The following is a 19,143-nucleotide window of genomic DNA, read 5'->3' as shown; positions in this document are numbered from 1 at the left end:
CATACGTTGTTTCCGGTTTGTGTATATCTGATTTTTCCATTTGAACGCAAAAAGTGTATCGTTACGCATTAAAATATTCTCTTGCACACACAAAAATGTCCTTTTTTATTAAAAAAACTTACTGTAAAGTGGATCATCCCAAACTTAATTTAGCGAATCGTAATCATAACCAACCATATCCTATTGTGATTCATTTTTTAACCTTATTTAAAAGAGGATTTTTTTTTTTCAATGTAACGTGACCTGAAACAACTTTCATTTGCAGCTGACGTCATGAAATCCTTCTCTTCCAATTCATAGCTTTTAGTCACGTGACCGGCTCGTAGACCTGGAGGGCAATAACACAAGTAGCCTATCAAAAAGTGAAATGTGTTTAATTCACCAACTATCAGAAAAGACACAGTCACTACATCACTACACTTAAAACATTCTAATCCCTAAATGAAAAACATTTATGCTCTGAATTTTTTTTTTCTGAATTTTTTTTTTTTTTCTAACCACACACTCATACAACTCTATACATTTAAATCCATATCCCTACTTGTGGTTAGAAAGCTCAGTGTGTGTTTTCACAGAAGAGAAGCAGAGTTGATGGCTGATAAATGCATCACACTGGAGGAGAGTTCATCTCTTATGGTTTTACTGTAAATGTTTACATTCCAGCATGCCGTGATGTTATCAGCTAATCGTTTTTGGAACAGACTGTGGAGTCCTGTGGGTTGGATTATTGGTGGGGTTGGTGGTGTTGGGGGGTGATTCGCCTGAGGAGACAAGGTCAATGTGAAGCTGTGCTCTCTCCAAACAAAGGTATTAACTTTGGGCCATTTCTTTCCTCTTTCATGCCCTTTCTATAGCCTGGATGAATGCATTAACATCTCTTTCCACTGCGCACATGTGAAAATTTAGCTTCATGTTACTTCCTCACACCTGGAAGCTTGATCATCAAGAGTCATTAATGCATGTCATGGATTCAATTACTTTTTATTTTGTAGGTGATGTGTCGTTTTTTTTTTTTTTTTCAACTTAAAATGCTTTCACCTGTCCCAGCAATACAGAGACAACTTTAGGTAGGTTGCCAACTAAAGTAGGTTGATTTCCCTAAAAAGTTTTAACATTGTTGATCTGCGATGCTGTCAAAACATTGCAAAATTGACTTAAGCAATGCCGTGAGGTTACGGTGGGACTACTTGTTAAATCTTTAATTACAGAAATAGGGAGTGTAGGGAAAAATTACTTTTGCAGATTCTTTTCAGTGACACTAATTGTGCAAAAATTAAATGATGCCTTTTAAGATGAGCAATAAACCTAATTGTTGTCATTGATATTGAAATAAATGAACTGCTTTTTAAAGAAACCCATTTCTGTCATGGAATAAAAAAAAGTAACTGTAACTTTTTATCTTATAATCTGAGATATAATATCTTCTGAGTTTATATCTCACAATTGTGATTTTTTTTTCACATTTCTGAGAAAAAAGTCAGAATTGTGAGATATAAACTTGCAATTCTGAGAAAGAGTCAGAATTGTAAGAGAGTTCAGATTTTTGTTTTTGTTTACATTTCGCAATTGTTTTTTTTCCTCACAGAATAAAAAAAATAAAAAAGAATATTACTTTTTATCTTAATGCTGATTTTTTGCAATTGCGAGTTTATATCTCACAGTTCCGACTTTTCTCCTCAGAATTGCACGTTTATCTTGCAATTCACAATTCTTTTTCTCAGAATTGTAAGAAAACAGTAAGAATTGTGAGATAAAACGTTACAATTACCTTGATTTTTTTATGCCGTTCCAGAAACAAGTTTCCATATGCTCTTTGCAAAGAAAAAAAAAATCAAAGTAATTAATCTCTGATTCTTTTTTTATTGCTCATCAAGGAAATTGTGTGACATTCTGGAAGTACTTGCAGCTCTTTGTGTGAAATCCCTCAATCAGTGTCCTGGTTGAAGACAGACTCTTTGTACTGCAGTAGTTGAACTGGGAGGGTCCGACTCATGGTTGATGTATTTTGAATCAGTTCTTTGTCTCACCTGTTTTAATTTCCTCACAGATGAATGTCAGAGTGAAACATGGTAAAATAACAATTTGAGTCTTTTTACCCTGTCAATGTGAGGCTTAATTGCTGAGGGTTTTGTTGTAGCAGGTAATAATGAGCATGCAGTGGGCGAACTCTCCCAGCCACTTTTGTTATCTTTGTGAGGGTTTATAAGCCTGCTCACTCTCTAGTCTGCACGAATCGTCTGCTCTTCTCAAAAACTGTTTACATACTTTTTCACGATACATTTTTTGTATAAACAACTATATGGTGCTCAACTGCGCCCTAATTCCTCTTCAGAGCTTGATCTGTTAACTTCTTGAGTACTGAAGGCCTTGTGCTTATAAAGGCCATCATCATTAAGCGATTTTAATCATTTAAAAAAAGTAGGCTTTTCAAGTATTTTAAAGCATTATATTTACTAGCATTTTTGCATTTCATTATAGTAAACGTTTATCCAAGCACACTCTGTACTGATGGTACACAGGTGGCATAAAAGTATATTTTAGTGCACTTTAGTTATTTTCTTTCTGTACTCTGTTGGAGGATTGTAAACGGAAATCCGTGTTTTGCTCTCACAAAATGAACAATACATGGTTTGTTACTATGATTTCATCCATGAATCTTGATTGACTATGTGTAAAACATTGCTGTAGTGGATGAAGGTCTCAAAGTGTGTTTGCATATGGATGCTGTATTTTGGTGATACTGAACCTCCATTCTCTCGCCTTTATGAGGGTGTTGTCTCCTCAAGCACACGATTAATGTGCTCTGGGCTTTAGCCAGACTCTGTTGTGCAACATAGACATGGTCTATTGACAGTATCTGAATCATGCAGATATCACGAAAGGGCTGCTTAAACCCATGTGAACTGCTTTATATTGTGATGGTTGAAATAGAATTATATTTCTCGCTCCCAACAATTTTTTTTTTTTTTACTGCAATAAACAGCTGAATAATCCTCGGGTGTGTGTGAAAGGCAGCACAGTCTCAGTCACGTGGGATAACACACATCTCATCATCCTTACCTGAACACTTCAGATATTCATTACAGTTAATGAACAGGCTAAATTAATTGGCTAAATATGAATCAGTTTAATGCAAAATGATCTGCTTTCCACCCTAGCAAAAGAATAAAAATAAAAAATCATATGCCATAATTTATTTAAAATACATTTATTTCATGCGAAGTTCAAATCTGTTAACATATTTATTGACACATCACTTAAGACTTACTGATGTAAAATTATTATTAAACTTTTTTTGGGAGTATTTCTTAATTGCACAATGCACATTTCTTAATAGTATGCCCAAATTGTGCTTTGATATCACTATTAATAAGGATTGTATGATCTCTGTGTAATATCAGTCTTTAAATGCAAGATATTTAAAGTGTACCTGAAGTAAGTATATCTTTATTTGGACCTACTTCTGTAAGCGTATTAAGCACATTAGTTGTTCCAATTTAGCAGACTTTAAGTTTGCAGGTTAGTATACCAAAAGTACAAAATAAATGTAAGTTAATAAAAATCAATGTATTTCAAATAATTTTTAGTACTTTTTTTTCACTAGGGCACTGAAAAACAATTTTCACTCAGAAATTGCTTGTAAATTGCTAAACAAATCACAGAGAAAAGTGACACATTGAATTAAATGTGAAATATTTAAGTAAAATGACTAAAATAGATTTTTTTATTTTTGTAAAGCAAATTTAAATAATTGTTTGTCTACTTGAAAAACATTTTACAGTGATAGTCAATGAAAAGAAATTAATCAGCAGATTATTTAATTTAAATTTTAGAGTTTTTATTTAAATCATGCATGTATTTCAGTATTTTAGATATTTAATTAATATATAAGCGATTTGATATTGGAGAAAGAAATAAAGACAAATAGATGTTTATATTTGTACTGTTTGCTGTTGAATAATCTCATATAAACCCTTTTTAAAAGCATGTTATTTGGCACGTAAACAACACTTCATTTGTAAACGTGTTTGACCTTACAGTGATACTGTCCTTCTCAAACACAGGACTGCAGACTTGTCAAAACAGTCTGACCGACTTTGTTGTTGTTCGTGAAAATGTACGGCAGTCTTGCATGCGAGGTCAGAGACAGGGCAGACTCTAGATCATTTGGTATTTCTAATCCCAGATTGGCTCACTTTTCATATTTGTGAATTCATTATGGTTTCAATAAGAGATTTTGGTGTTGGTTTATCTAAAATTGTATTGAATTATTACTTTAATGTTACCGATGGTGTTTTCATTGGCTTTTATCTGTATGATAGTCTGTCACCTGTCAAGCCATTATTTACAAAGAATCTTTTGATGAGTTCTTCCTCTTAAATTATTGCCTTTAAGGCATTTATCTCTGTGTGTTGTGTTGACAAACCCACTTTAAGCTTTCTGCTTTTGCGGTTAGTTTGTCTCAAGACAGCTTAATTCTTCTTTTTTTTTAAACCTGTATTTTTCTGTTCAACACAGTGACTTTAAGACTGGATTTAAGCATTGAATTAAAGCAGTTGACACATTAGAAGACTTAGTGCACTATAGAGTGTATTTTCCATTGTGATGGAAATAAACAAGAACTTTAATCAGTGACAAATGCTAACAGAAAAACTCCTTTTAAACTAGCTAAACACTCCATATTAAAGCATTTATAGTAGACCTACATTTGAACACTTAAGCAGCACTTAAATGCATCAATGCCTTTGCATTAGATAACAAATATTAAACTGAAAAATGTGAAAGCACAATAATGCAAAACATTTTACAAACGCAAGATTGTTAGGTTTCAAATTATACGCTAAAAACCATTTAGACACTTTCTGACTTTTGTCAAAACATCTACATCTAGTAAAAACAGCATCAAAATTGGTAAATTTAATATTTTGTTATCTAAAGCAATACAATTTACTTGTCCAAATGCATTACCGTACAACATTAAAAAAGACGGATATAACTACAAATGAGAGCAACTCGTTTGAGTGAATTGTCTTTGCTTTGGCTTAATGATCATTATTGAAATGATTGATAGTGAACATCAGTATATCTCTATATTCCTCTGGTCATATAGTTTATTATAGTTTCAGCATTGATAATCCACGGTGGAATTGCAGTTTTGTTTCCTCTTTGGCTGTTTTTTGACTGTTTGTGTCTCCACAGTCACTTTCCATATGATGCTACAGCTCCGGTAAATCAGTACAGACCACCACTTAAAGTGTTTCCTGAGACCCACGGCTGGAAGCAGAACATGTAAGGATAGTAAGGGAATGACTGGTATAATGGAGGAACAGACGGACTGGGCAGCTCCTCGGTGTTGTATTGCCTCTGGTCGTTTCTCACCAGTACTTTCACTGCCACTCTCTTTGCCAGGGTTGTCGTGGGAGTTGTCGCGAGCTCGGCTGCCATTTGTCGCCGTTTAGTTTTGTATCTCCTGTTCTGGAACCAGATCTTCACCTGTGTCTCGGTCAGTTTGAGCGCTCCTGCCAGGTCGGCCCGTTCTGGACCGGACAGGTACCGCTGCAGGTTAAAGCGGCGCTCCAGCTCATACACCTGTGCGTGAGAAAACGCTGCCCGCGACCTTTTTTTGCTGGATTTGGGGTTGTCTTCACAGTTGCAGCTCTGTGGTTTCTCTTGGTCCTTGTCGTGATCTGTATTGATGGATAAAAACAGGTTTAGACTCTGGAAAATCAGAGACCTTTGTGTTACATACAGGAGCCGATATGAAAAATAAAATCTTAAAATAGTTGTATAATACTGAGGAGTGACTGTTAAGAGCTTAATAGGACTGTAATGTGAACTGCTGTGTATTTGAGAAGATTTTTACATTAAAGCATGCAGTGAGAAATTCTTCATTTTATTTCTCTGAGAGGAGACAAGGGCAGTGCTTTTTCATTTCAGCTTATTTACCTCAGGTGTTTACTGTGTGTTTTTAACTTTGATATATTACTATATAAACTGTGTAAATTAGTGTCAAGTGTAAAGAGTGCTTTATTTTATTTTATTTTTAGCTCCACTACACTATAATTAAAAACATAAATATTTTAAATGTTGTAAAATTTATTTATTGTTGTAATCAAATACTTAATGCTACCCCTATTTCAATTTAAATAGTTTAATTCAAAACGGTCACTTTTTTACTTTCAAATAAAATTGGAAACAAATAAAAAATACATAAAACTTAGGCTAACACTTAAAAATCATAAACACTGCATGTGTGTATTTGTTTTTACACCTTGTGTATAACAAGCTTGTGTGAATGTTATTTATTATTAAAATATTATGATTGATGATACCATTTCTGTCATTTAATTTACCCTAACATGATTATAAATCTAATTCCATTTCTCTGTGTAAAATATTTACAGATATTTACAAGGCAAAAACATTTTTTGGGTAAGAAAGTATAATTGTCTTACAGATTTGTGATCATGTTTAATGACGGAACTTGTATCAAGTGAATTAGCAGTTTCTGTCGGTTAATTTTGTTATATTGTACCCACAAAAGCTAAATAAGATTGTTTATAAGCTTGTAGCCTATATAAGCAGTATTTGTCACAATTGCAACTAACACGCATTTTTACGCTAGAGATTAGTCTGTTTAATTTATTTATATAATTGTTTCTATTGCATTTAAAATGCTTCATATATGTGTGCCGTTTTTAATTAAAATGTTTAAGCTGAAATTGAGTGATGCATAATTATTGTTGAGGAAAAAAAACGTTTGGTTACCACAATAATGCACAGTGTCTAAAATGTCAGGCACTGACAACAGCACAATTTACACCGTTTGTCTGTGGCAGACAAATATGGGAATATTCTATTTTATGTTTGAACCACGTGTAGTGCAAAAACCTGTGGTAACAAAATGTTTAACCACCCAATCTCCAATACAACGTACACTACAAAATGCTGGGTTAAATATAACCCAGCGCTGGGTTATATTTAACCCAGCATTTTTTAGAGTGTATAGGCCTATGAAGTTGTCTTAATGTCTCACCGTGCTGTCTTTCTAGTGAGTTGTCTTCTCCTCCCGTTGATCCTTCCTCACATGAATGCTGGTCGGAGGATGAGGAGTCCAGCACGAGCACACAGGAAGAAATGCTCTCAGCTCCAGCGTTCCCCACCGGCAGAGAAGAGCTTGAACAACCCCGCGCCTCCTGCTCTTCTGCGTATTCCTCATCAAATCCGGCATTTTTCTCGCAATCAAATCCTCCGTTTAATATGTTGTGAATGGAAAAGGAGGTGCGGTTATTCGCCATTTAAAACATAACCTACGCAACCCCCTCGTCAATTTTCGATGGCCCGCAGTTCTACGCTTTTATCTGGGAAGCTCCTGCGCTTTCATGGCGGTGAATTAGTCCGCAGTGTAATTGGTTTCCTCTTTGCGTGTCTTTTAATTGCGGCAAAACGTCTCCTGACCCAATCAACGAGCAAAGTGTCAGAAAATGTCATGTGTGCAGCAGTTTCCTCTCTTTCCCTTCCCGACGCGTTGCCAATGGGCTTACTGGAGCATTTCGCTCCTCCCTCTAAAATAGACGTGTAGAATTGAATACCCACCGAAATCTGTTTACTGGGCTACCACATGCTCTTACTGGCTTTGTTGAGTTTGAGGACATTTTTCGATGACAAACAAGAAAGGCTATTTAATATAACTGCAGCTATATGTGTTATTTGTATTTTTTTTCTCTCCTACACTCTTAAAAATAAAGGTGCTTCACGATGCCATAGAAGAACCTTTTTGTCTAAATGGTTCCATAAAGAACCTTTAACATCTGAAGAAACTTTCTGTTTCACAAAAGGTTCTTTGTGGCAAAAGAAGGTTCTTCAGATTACAAAAAGGTAAGAAAGAGATGGTTCTTTAAAGAACCTTTTACTGAATGGTTCTTTGTGGAACCAAATTTGGTTCTTCTATGGCATCGCTTGAAGAACCTTTTGAAGCACCTTTATTTTTAAGAGTGTACGTTTAAAAAAAAAAAAAAACATTATGGCATTTTTCTAAAAAAACAAACTCTTAGGCTACATTTAAAGTCGTTATAGGCTGCTAAAACCTTTGCTCCGTTAATACACGCGAGTAGCTTTTTAGAAACGTTTTCAAACACTTTTCAATATATGTCAAATCTACTTCATTCAACCAGAAAACGCGTCTTTTAATAAATATGGTCAACATATCTGACAATACTAAGAAAAAACGTAATGACCTTGACACAGAGTCATGAAGGTCTAAAATAAAACATCTCTATATTATGATTATTTTGTCAAAGGACAGCAAAATTGCTTCCCGCATGTTGGTTACGCCACACTGACTCTGATTCGGCTGACAAAATTTTAATAAATTATGTCAAACAACTTTGTCGACATTTCTCTTTTTTCACGGCTTTTTTTTTTTTTAGACAGTTAATGTAGATATTATTGAATTAAGGGGGGAAATCACGATGCATTGTTATTATAAGAGTTGTAGGCTATAATTGATAGTTTTTTTTATATTTGACGTATCCTGCACTTTATAACTGACAAAAAATGCGTGTCTCGTCAAAGGCCCCTATATTAAATGCCTATAGCTATGGCACATTGGTGGGGGGGAGGTCATAATTGCTTGAGTCTAAAAACATTTTTTTTAATTCTTAAAATAGGCTACTTTGCGTTTTTTGTATAATCTGTCTACATCTTACAACCAGCACTTACTATTTCATGTTTTGCTCGTTATTTTTAATGTTCAACATTTGTGTTGTTTAGACGTATACAGTTAACATATTTGATAATAGACATTTTGCTATAAGTTTGATTGCATCATATAATAATTGCTGTTAATAGTGTTCATCGTCTGTTTGATTACGTCTTAAATGGAGTTTTCCGTACATTTCTGCCATATGTACATTAACTGACAGTCACCACTGATAAGCTACCACTAAATATTGTAGAAACTTAATTTGCTGTAAAGTTGCTTTGCAACGATTTGTATCGTGAAAAGCGCTGTACAAATAAACTTGAATTGAATTGAAAAAAATTGAATAGAATTAATCAAATTCTTTGCTTTTATTCAAGCTTTTGTTTTCTGATCTGAAGCAATACCGTTTCACGCAGTAGCCTATAGGCTATATGTATTTTTTTTATTTGTATTAGGCTATATTAGCTGTGTTATAGGGTATTAGATATGTTTAGCTACTTGTTAGGTTCTTCATTTAAATTCTAAAACACTTTCGTTCTTTGAAACACAAAATACGAGGCTGTATTTAAGTTTTTCGTCTGGAGAACTGCATTTTTTTTTCTTCAGCTATTCTTTTACCTCGAGATGCAATATTTATTTATTGATATTTGTTTAGCAATGGGATTTTATTTTTGCATCTTGAATTCAAGCATGTAGTTTTAAATATTTTTTCTTTATATGCATACATATTTTTTGTAAATGCTTATTTGTAAAGCACTTACAACGGCAATTTCCATTCAAATGTCTTGTGTAATGCTCTTAAGCCTGTCTGTAATATTTATAACTCATACAGATGTTTTGTGAATATCTCTCGGTTCCTGACAGGTTTTCTAATGGGTTATGCAGAATGAGCACACTAATAGTTTACAGCGACGTTCCAGTGAATGTGGGTATTTCGACTGTATGACATTGTGAAGTAAATCTCAGCTCGTTGTAAATGTTTCTCAAAGCCATTGTTCTCCGTTTATGTTTTCAAGGAATACGATTACAGCGCCTCCATGTGGCCAACTGGTGTTCTGCTGTGTGTTTGTGCAGCCAATGAAACTAGGCTAGCCATGTTCCCAAAGCTAAGACGAATCTTCCAGCATTCGTAAAAAGTCTGAACTTTTTTTATTTAAATAATTCTACGTGACGACATAATTTCATGCAGTTCGTTAAAGACAGCATTTTTATTATGTTATGCATGAAACCGAGAGCGACAGTGGTGCTATGCATGGGCTTGATTTTCTGTGTTCTTACGTTTGTAAATAGCCTATTTGATGCATACAGTGACACACTGCACTAATTGTACCTTTCATTTGGTATATTGAGTGTTTTTCACTCACTCTATTCCAAATGACAGATTCTGATGCTCAACAAGGATCATTGAGGCTTGGTATAGGCTAGGCTATATGTTCTGTTTTCAAGATATTTGTATAAAAATAAAAATAGGCTACAAAAACTTGCTGCGCTTGTGTATATGTCAGGGGTGCCCAAACTCGGTCCTGGAGGGCCGGTGTCCTGCAGAGTTTAGCTCCAACCCTAATCAAACACACCTGAAGCAGCTAATCAAGGTCTTACTTGGCATACTAGAAACTTCCAGGCAGGTGTGTTGAGGCAAGCTGGAGCTAACCTCTGCAGGGCACCAGCCCTCCAGGACCGAGTTTGGGCACCTCTGGTATATGTGGTGTAATGTTTCACATATAAGTGCTCACAACCCAAACTGAGCCAGATCTTGTAAAGTGGTTCATGTTTAAAACATTTTTAAAAACAACTTTTAGCAGCTAGGATGCTTTTCTTTTGTTTGCACTTCCCGACGTTCTACCAAATAAATATTACTCTGCTGTTGTTTATGTTGAGTAAGCCATATCACCATATTGGGAGGTCTGAAATGTTGTAAATGTTTTTCACTCTAAAGAGACATTCTAATTCATCAGGCCAGATGCGCAGAAAAAAAACATCTGGGCGGTTACGCATCAGATTCAGTGGCCTCGTTTATTTCTCCTCTTTTCAGATGTCAGTTTTATTTCATTTTGTATTTTGTATCATATTCTCGGGTCCTTGAAAGAATGGCAATCTTGTCAGGTACCTCGTCTTCATACATTAAAACTGTCTCATGTTTTGTATAAAGAACGTGCGTTTGGAGGACGAATGTGATGTGACCAGCAGGGGACGCTTTCCATCCAGAGCTCTCGGTGTAAAGGTGCTGACAGTGTAAACTACATTTAGGATAACACCCAAAGCTGTAGTACTCAACCTTTGTGGATTTCTCTTAAGATATGCTATTTCTCACCTTGAGATTTGTGACAAAATTAAGACCTGTTAATAATTCTTTATCTGCAAATATCTTTCCTCACTTAGTAAATGTGTTGTTCATTCAGATTGTGATGTTTGAGATCATGCAGCATAGGGTTATGAAAGCAAACCATTCAGATGCTGTGATTTATGCTTATGCAGCTGAATTCACCACGCATTCTCTCTTTTCCTCTTTTGTTTTCATTAACCCTTGGTTTCATCACTTTAATTAGCTTATTAGCTTATGTTCTCCTTGTTTGCCCGCTTTGCAGTTTAAAAGATGAATTCAGTGGCCTTATAGCTTTGACCTCGTGTTCTCTTGAAATAATTCTTGTGTTCGTAATCATCTTTTTTCCTTCCTTTTTATCTCTATACAGATAACCAGTCCATGTACTGTAGATATTTTCTTCCTTTGTTGCCTACCTCCTTTGATTTAGGACTACTGATATTTTAGTTACATGACAGTGATTAATTTCAGAATTCTAAAACTATTATAAATGCATTTATAATATTTTAACCATATGTGGTCAAGCCAACAGTTTTTTAGCTTGTATAGTCATCAGAAATGGCCATGCAACTACTAATATTTGGCCTATGACACACTAGTTTAGGGGAACTAACCCCACCCTGTCCTGATATTCGTCCAGAAATCCTCTCTATAGATTCATATCTGTCGTCCAGCACTCTCTCTATAGCGGCTCATCCTGAGGCGTCGCCGCTCTGTCGCCATGAGTATTTACACTGAAGTGTCTGGGCCACTTACCCTGACAGCAGGTATGTCCAATGGCCTTGCAGTAGCGAGGGGAACTGTTCTTCCTTGCTATTAGTAGATACAACCCCCCGATGACTCTGTTTACTTTTCTATTAATCTTCATTATTAGAGTGGGAGCTCTGGTGTGAACCCGTGAATGGGCTGAAGGATAAACGAGTTACGCCGTGCGTAATGGACGAACATATACTTGTTTCAATCAAAGCTTTATGTTTGTTATTACGAAATATGTAGTGAGGAGCTGAAATACAGTAGCTGAAGCACGCCATGTCCTTTCTTTCTACTGTTTCTTTTCTTTTCTAAGGTTTAAGGATGTGTTTTTTTTTTTATTTTACTATTTTATTTTGTTATATATTGTCATTATAGGAACTGTCAGGTCAAAAGATGCTTAGGCCAGCAATCTCGAAGGAGCTTTTTCCACAACACGAAAAATGCAAAGTGCGAAAATATTTAGGTAGCCTAATAATAATAATAATAATTCCATGTAGTATCCGAATTAACAGGTTTTATTGAAGTAATTTTTAATATAATTCATACTTTTATAAAGGTTGCACACCTTAAAGTGATTTGCAGGATAAAGTTCTATATAAACGAGATAAACGCTTGTAATGCGATTAAAAACGATGTGTGTCATTATAAGCTATTCAGTTACATCGTATAACAACATGCAATGACTACTAGAGAAGACTGAAACCTGCCATTGGAGGAAGAACAAATAGGAGGAGTAGGGAGTGAGTGAGATCAATTCATGTCTCTCTTGCCAACAGTGCTTATTTATTAATGTATTTTAAAGCAATTGCAGGTGTGAAATTGTTATTAAAATTATTTCATATTTCAAACGCAATCAATCATGCTTATCAAAATAGGCCTATATATAAACTTTTAACTTCTTGTCTGTCATGCAAAGTCGGGGTATTGCGTGGATTAAAGTATCGATTTAAAGCAGTTTTGACCAAAACGTTTTATTCTTCGCCATAGTATAGTATGTATTTGCTTTCCAAAAAAATCAGGCAATTGTCGTTAATTTTGTGACCCTTTAGTCTTTGAAAAACTGGAAGTTAAAAGCGAAAGATGAGTTTAAATGTCGACGTAATTAATTTATGAGACGTCCGAATCTATCGTTATAACGATTGTGCTTGTGAGACTTGAGAAATTCGAATTATAGTTCTGAATATTAATAATCATGGATATAATTAAACGTAGCCTATAGTCAAATAAAACTAATTTGTTTCAAAAATAAGCTGACTTAATTTTAGACTGTTTATTGAACGAAACATTATAAATTAATATTTAAAAAAAATACTGCAAGAGTATTTTGATTTATTGCTTGTATAGATTTTTTTTCTCTGAAATTTTCCGCCTCTTATAAAAATGTTTTTTGCGTCTTGAATTGTAGGTCTTCGATTTAAATTAATTACTCTCTTTCTTGCACTTGAGCGTTTTTTAAATGTATAGGCTATAGATTCTTATATGTCCCGTGTTTCAAATAGTAAATATTTTAGTATCACCTTTTAAAAATAAAGTTTACTGTTTTTATTTTTACAATGTAGGTTTGCACAAAATTACACACACCGTTGTCAAGATTCGTAACATTTCTTAGGTTATAACTTTTTCATCGATAAGTGCAATGAATGAGAAAACAGCTGTCTCTGATACCATGGTGCCAGTCTAAAGTTAGATCGGCAAATGTTCAGGGAGTATGTTGTCCAAATAGGTGGTCAAAAATTGCTATGAATATTCATGTGCATTCGTTCAGCCATCATGGAAGGGTTGCTAGAAGAAATTCACTCACGTTTATACTGAAAAGGTAGACTATACGGGACCCTAGGCCTATAAAACATGGCTAACTGTGTGCTAATATTGTAAAGTTGCCATTTATATACAGACGGGTGCGTTGCAATGGCACTACCATGCCCGAATACCCTGCAGAGTCCCTTGGCACGCGGACACGGGTGTCCCTTGTGATGTCTGAGGTTGGGAATATGTTCCGAGGTTGTTCAGACTCATGCTCATCAGCGCATTAGTGGATGTGTTTGCTGGAAGAGGAGGAAGGCTGGGATATGTACAGCTGTAAGGGTTTGTGTACGCGGCGTTATTATAAGACGAGTAGCCGTTATATGTGTAGGGGCCTGGGTTCACCGCGTACGTGGCGTTGTAACTCTGTGATCCCGTTAAACACGGTTTGCCATCCCGCACTAGGACGGGCACCGCCACTCTCCTGGGCGGCGGCGGGTGATGGTGTCCTGCCATTTCCAGTGTTTTGTCTTGACGCTGTCGCTTGCATTTGTATCTGCGGTTCTGGAACCAGATTTTGACCTGCGTCGATGTCAGTTTCAGGGTACTCGCCAAATGTTCCCTCTCGGGCGCGGATAAATAGCGCTGCTGCTTGAAGCGCCGCTCGAGCTCGAAGACCTGCGCCTGGCTGAAGAGAACCCGCGGCTTCCTGCGCGTCCTCTGCCGCTGCGCTCGCTCCGTGTCCGAGTGCGCCTCACCCTCACACTCCGGGGATCTGATGATGGCACCGCAGCTCTCTGGAAGAACAGGAGACACAACATACACAGAGCTAACTCGGTTAACTCTCACTTCACGTAATTCACAGAAGCATTTCCTTGCATAAACAAAACAAAACAATAAAAGTGCGGTGAGTCTGGATATAGGCCTTTAGCAACAGTTTGTACAACCTTGCAGATATAAAATCACCCAGTTGTTTTTTTTCCCAGATAAATACAATTACAAATAAATAAAACAAATAAGTTTGTTAAAATCAAATAAAATTATAATTTTAATTGTATTAGCAATAAAATAAAATAAAAAAGTTAATAGTGCATAGTATTGTAAGATCAACCAACAGAACTTATATAAACAGGAGAACATATAGCCTAAGAGTTAGTGCATATTGTGCAGCAGTCAGTAGACGAGTCATTTAATTACGTAGTGCAATACATAAACAGTAAACAAGTGGTCAGTCAATGTTATTTATATATGTATTTGTGTTTATGTATGTACACGATATCTCTGCAGGGTTAGACCAATATAAAGTACGAAAGGGATAGAAAGTGTCATAACATGCAATATTCACATTAAACATTGTATAAATAATACAGCTTTATGATAATTGTATAACTTTATCACAATTACATACTTTTACGAGGTGCCTTGCATTGAAGACGCATAAAAATAGGCCTACCTCATGGGATTTTTCAAAGCTGCTCTTTTATGCGATCACAAAACAGAGTGATTTTTTCTTTCTTTTGAAAAGTTATTAAATTGTAACATTTTTCAAAACGAGTGTGGTAGTTCTAATTTACGCATTTTCAATGCTAGTTAATGCAAATGACCTAATTAAAGTTAGTTTTATATTTATGTTATGCTGTATGATTCATGCAATATTTAGCTATTGTTTGTTAAGAAAAACAAAAAAAAAAACTACTAGGCTATTCATCAAAAATACAATGGCACTTTGAATTATTTTTCTCGTTTTTAATCTTTCTTTCTCCCTCCGTCTTATATTTAGAGACACGATCAGTTCGATCTCCTCGTCAGTTTCAAACTCATTCACGTCAGTTGTAAAACACAAATCACCCACTCGTTTTGTGGTCCTCAAGTTCATCTTCAAGTTTAGTGTCGACGTGTGCCAGAGCCGGATGGACGAACATCGGAGGCGAAAGGCTGCTCTCCACTAAACTGTCCTGCATGGAGAGAGAGTTCAGAAAAGACATCTTCTCGTCGTTGTCTGAGAAGCCGGGGCTGTCTCCACCTCCGAGAAAACAGGATGATGGTGCCTGGAATCTCTCCTGCAGTTCCGGATGCAGTTGTGCGTGGTGTTGCGCGGGATGCAGAGATTGAAGGTGGCGAGATTGCTGCTCCAGTTTCAGTATATCATTCACAGAAAACGGCGTTGATGTAACCGGGCTCGGAAGCATCATCAGGCGCTGTTGGGTTACATCTACAATGTTATTCCCGATTCAACTGGAAGCTTCGAGCACTAAGCCCTGTTGAACAATTGTTTAGATAACCAACAATTTCAAGTAAACATACCTAAATGTGTCGATTAATCTCCCATTTTGTCATGGCTGCTTGATTTGCATGAAAAGAGGTGAGGACCGCCACTCGTCGGTGTTAAACGGTTGTGTGTTTTTCTTGGAGTCCGGCAGCACAAGGCAGTTCTTCTGCCCGGTGATGTCACGTTACCGGGGCGGGATGTAATGATCCTTCCTACAATCCACAGAGGAAACGCATATACAGTTTCATAGCAGCAGAAAAACAGCCTCTAATAGCACACGCTACCTTTTCGATAGCTACAACCAGACCAACGTAATCATTAATGCATCCTTGAAGAATAAAAGTTCTTCAAATGTTCCTCAGTTCAACAGAGAAACATCTTCTCGTTTTACTGTACACATTTTTTTGAGTCTTTGGAGAGAAACATTCTTGATGTCACATTATAGGTTTTTTTCAGATCAGTGTTGATTTGATGGTTTTCTAAACGCGAAAAAGTGCTTTACGACGTCCTATCGAGTCATTTTAAGTTCTAATCGGAATCTTTCATTTTAATTTTAAGGTTGTGTGTTACAGAGTTAGTAAAGAGAAGGCTTGGTATAATGCAGCTCAAGAATACATTCTCCCACAAAGTGCTTATGAAAATGTAAATCATGTTAAATGACTCATCTGCTCAATGCAAATCCACTTGTTCTGCACAATTAAAATTATATTTCGAATCATATCTTTGACCACGATAAGACTGAAGTATGTTTCCTTTGTTATACACTGAACCAAACAGACTTTTATATCCTGATGTCACATAGCACTATTTTGAGCTTTGAAAATAACTTTTTATTTTTTTAGTTCTTGTAAGAACCCAGAAACAAAAACGCTGATCTGAAGAACCAATAATATGACATCAAGGAATGTATATATTATTATATGTTTCATATGCCTTAAATGATAACTCCCCAAAAGCGTTACTAATATGAAGAGTCTGAGTTGCTGATATTAATTGAACAATTTGTATTTTTAATCAGCCGCATACTCTCTCTCTCTCTATATATATATATAGTTTTCTCTGGAAAAGACGCGTAACCCTGCTGCTGCTATTATCCCATTTAGATCTGACCTGCACCACACTTGTGTGCCATTAGACAGTCAAGCTGGAGCAAAAACAGCTGCAGACTTTTGACAATTAAACAGCAAGCGGATTTAAACATAACTTTGTTTGTGCGTGTGAGAGACAAATGGTGTCTGCATGTGTGTGTGTGCGTCTGTATGAGAGAGAATGGTCTTAAGTAGTTCTAGTTTTCTAAAAAAGGTTGTTTTTTTTTAAATAGAAAATCAATTTTAAGAAGGGTAGATTTCCATTAGTGGTCAAACTTACTGTAATTTATTTTCTATGGAAACGCAACAGGTTTACCTGGAAAAAAAGTTCTGGCGTAATCGAGAATTTTCGTCTTGATTCCAGACTCTTCGTCGTCATCTTCTAGTTTATTTATTTATTTATTTATTTATTTAAATTTCGTCTTTTGTTCGTAGAACAAAAATCTCTCGTCACCTTTCCAAAAGTTATAAATATGATAAATGATTCGCTGATGTAATATTCACCTTTGCGTTTTGATTACTTTACGCACAATCGGGTATAGAAATACAATGATTAAAATTGTCTGTAAAATTCAGTGACTTTGTCGCATCGATTACCTCATTTTCACTAAAAGGAATATTAAACATAACATTAAACTTTATTTATGTTGTTTCGTTTGTTTTAGTGCCTGTGATTGATTAAAAACTAAATAGTTTTTCATTCAAAATTTCAAAAGTTATACATAGCTATTTTGGAGACCCCTTGATGTGCTTAATTTGCGCCGAAGAATAAATAGCACCAGAAGCAGAAATCGTGGGTTTTATATCATTTTATTTCCCATCCTGTGTCCAGTCCCAGGTATCGATCACTTATTGTGAGGAGGGTGCGCAGGAAACCTGTTTGAGGGCGCAATGATGCGCATCGGTGTCTCTCTGAGCTCCTGCTCCGGCGCCAGAGACAAAAGCCTGCCAGAGACTAAGAAGAAGAGAAAAGAAAAGGAAAGAGAGACGAGATTATCTCATCCGTTAGCTATCAACAGTGCTGTTTAGATCAGCTTTGTGTCCTCCAGTCCCAAGACTAATGGCTCAGGAGGAAAATCGGTGTGTGGAGGGCTTCTAGCTTTTCTCTTAAGAACCGAACGGCAAGGTACATTAATTTCATGATATTTGCTGCAATTCGCTCAATAATCATTGCCTTGTTTTATTTAATGATTTATTTATTTGTTTATTTATTTATTCATTCATTCATTCATAGGATTTGCTGATGATGCGTTATCTTTGTCGTTGAACAGCATGTTGGCCTTGTGACATGCAGTTGTTAATATATTGGTGTTCTAATAGGCAGTGGGTCTAACATTTTGTTTAGATTTTTGATTTATGCTTTATACTGCACCCTCAAAAAGATCAGTTCAAAAAGTTTTTTTCCTTTCCTTTTCTTTTAAACCAGCACCACTTATCTGTCACGGTTATTAAAATGTTTCCCACACATCATGATAACTCCATGTGCTGACACTATGACCAACACCATAGAACGTTTTGGTCATGTTTAGTTGACAAAACGCGGATTAAATTAATAATAGATTACAAATAGGCCTAATATTAACGCAGGGACCCTTACAGGCCCATGACCAGAGCTTTGGAGAGTGTGCGATCACAGGATTTGGTTGTCGCGTGTTTTTATCTGATCAGTAGTGATCTTTGCCCCACACACGACTAAAGTGTGTGAGTGTTTTGTCTGGTTAATAGCACCATTAGGATGAGGAGAGTCTCAGTCAAGCATGAAGCCAAGCTGACCGTGAAGAGCGCATGTCTGCACAGGACTCTCCACTGGAGTCTCCAGTGTCCTGATGGATGGACATATTGATGATATCAACATCAGAATATACAACAACAATTGAAACGCTTCGTTCGGTTTGCCCGGCTTGCCCGGGTTATATGGAAGTAGGCTTACTGTTAATATGTTATTGCTTTAATGTTGCGTTAACTTATAAACAGAATAAAGGTCGAAAATAAATTAGAACATAATTTATTATACCCCTCCGGTATCCATTTGAAAAAACATCTTGTCATTATATTATATTATATTATATTATATTATATTATATTATATTATATTATATTATATTATATTATATTATATTATATTATAGCCTATTAGACAGTTTTGTTAATATCATTTGCGATTAAATTAAATGTTTTGTACAGATAACCTTAACAAAGCAGTGAAATAAACGGGATTAATTTTAATCGTCAGACCAGAACAACTGCATGTTTTTTTTTTTTTGTT

At 35.8% G+C, this 19,143-nt stretch overlaps 2 protein-coding genes and 1 long non-coding RNA gene across 3 annotated transcripts; 1 reads left to right on the top strand and 2 right to left on the bottom strand.

The window, feature by feature from the left end:
* The first annotated feature begins 394 nt into the window (after positions 1-394).
* LOC107665573 (uncharacterized) lies at positions 395-5,484 on the top strand. The gene is made up of 3 exons (XR_001631566.1): positions 395-807; positions 5,200-5,289; positions 5,410-5,484. It is a non-coding gene; the product is annotated as an uncharacterized LOC107665573 (long non-coding RNA).
* On the bottom strand, positions 5,221-7,604 carry LOC107665572 (homeobox protein zampogna-like). The gene is made up of 2 exons (XM_016456492.1): positions 7,037-7,604; positions 5,221-5,687 (listed from the first exon to the last, which is right to left on the bottom strand). The coding sequence occupies exons 1-2, from the start codon at positions 7,296-7,298 to the stop codon at positions 5,233-5,235; spliced, it is 717 nt and encodes a 238-aa protein (XP_016311978.1). The 5' UTR covers positions 7,299-7,604; the 3' UTR covers positions 5,221-5,232.
* Positions 7,605-13,568: 5,964 nt separating this feature from the next.
* On the bottom strand, positions 13,569-15,908 carry LOC107665571 (homeobox protein Nkx-2.3-like). The gene is made up of 3 exons (XM_016456491.1): positions 15,825-15,908; positions 15,373-15,718; positions 13,569-14,317 (listed from the first exon to the last, which is right to left on the bottom strand). The coding sequence occupies exons 2-3, from the start codon at positions 15,710-15,712 to the stop codon at positions 13,692-13,694; spliced, it is 966 nt and encodes a 321-aa protein (XP_016311977.1). The 5' UTR covers positions 15,713-15,718; positions 15,825-15,908; the 3' UTR covers positions 13,569-13,691.
* Between the last annotated feature and the right edge of the window lie 3,235 nt (positions 15,909-19,143).

This window comes from Sinocyclocheilus anshuiensis, unplaced genomic scaffold (genome assembly GCF_001515605.1).
Source record: "Sinocyclocheilus anshuiensis isolate Anshui unplaced genomic scaffold, SAMN03320099.WGS_v1.1 scaffold407, whole genome shotgun sequence".
In the NCBI taxonomy this organism is placed as follows: Eukaryota; Metazoa; Chordata; class Actinopteri; order Cypriniformes; family Cyprinidae; genus Sinocyclocheilus; species Sinocyclocheilus anshuiensis.
Note: the sequence above shows the minus strand (reverse complement) of the source record. Positions and strands in the feature narration are given on the sequence as shown.

Bases quoted from the DNA above. Each gene is read 5' to 3' on its own strand.
- LOC107665572 (XM_016456492.1), bottom strand. From the start codon at position 7,298: ATGGCGAATAACCGCACCTCCTTTTCCATTCACAACATATTAAACGGA. The intron at 5,688-7,036 runs GTGAGACATTAA...CCATCAATACAG, and splicing joins CTCACTAGAAAGACAGCACG to ATCACGACAAGGACCAAGAG.
- LOC107665571 (XM_016456491.1), bottom strand. From the start codon at position 15,712: ATGATGCTTCCGAGCCCGGTTACATCAACGCCGTTTTCTGTGAATGAT. The intron at 14,318-15,372 runs GTGGGTGATTTG...CTGTTCTTCCAG, and splicing joins ACTTGAGGACCACAAAACGA to AGAGCTGCGGTGCCATCATC.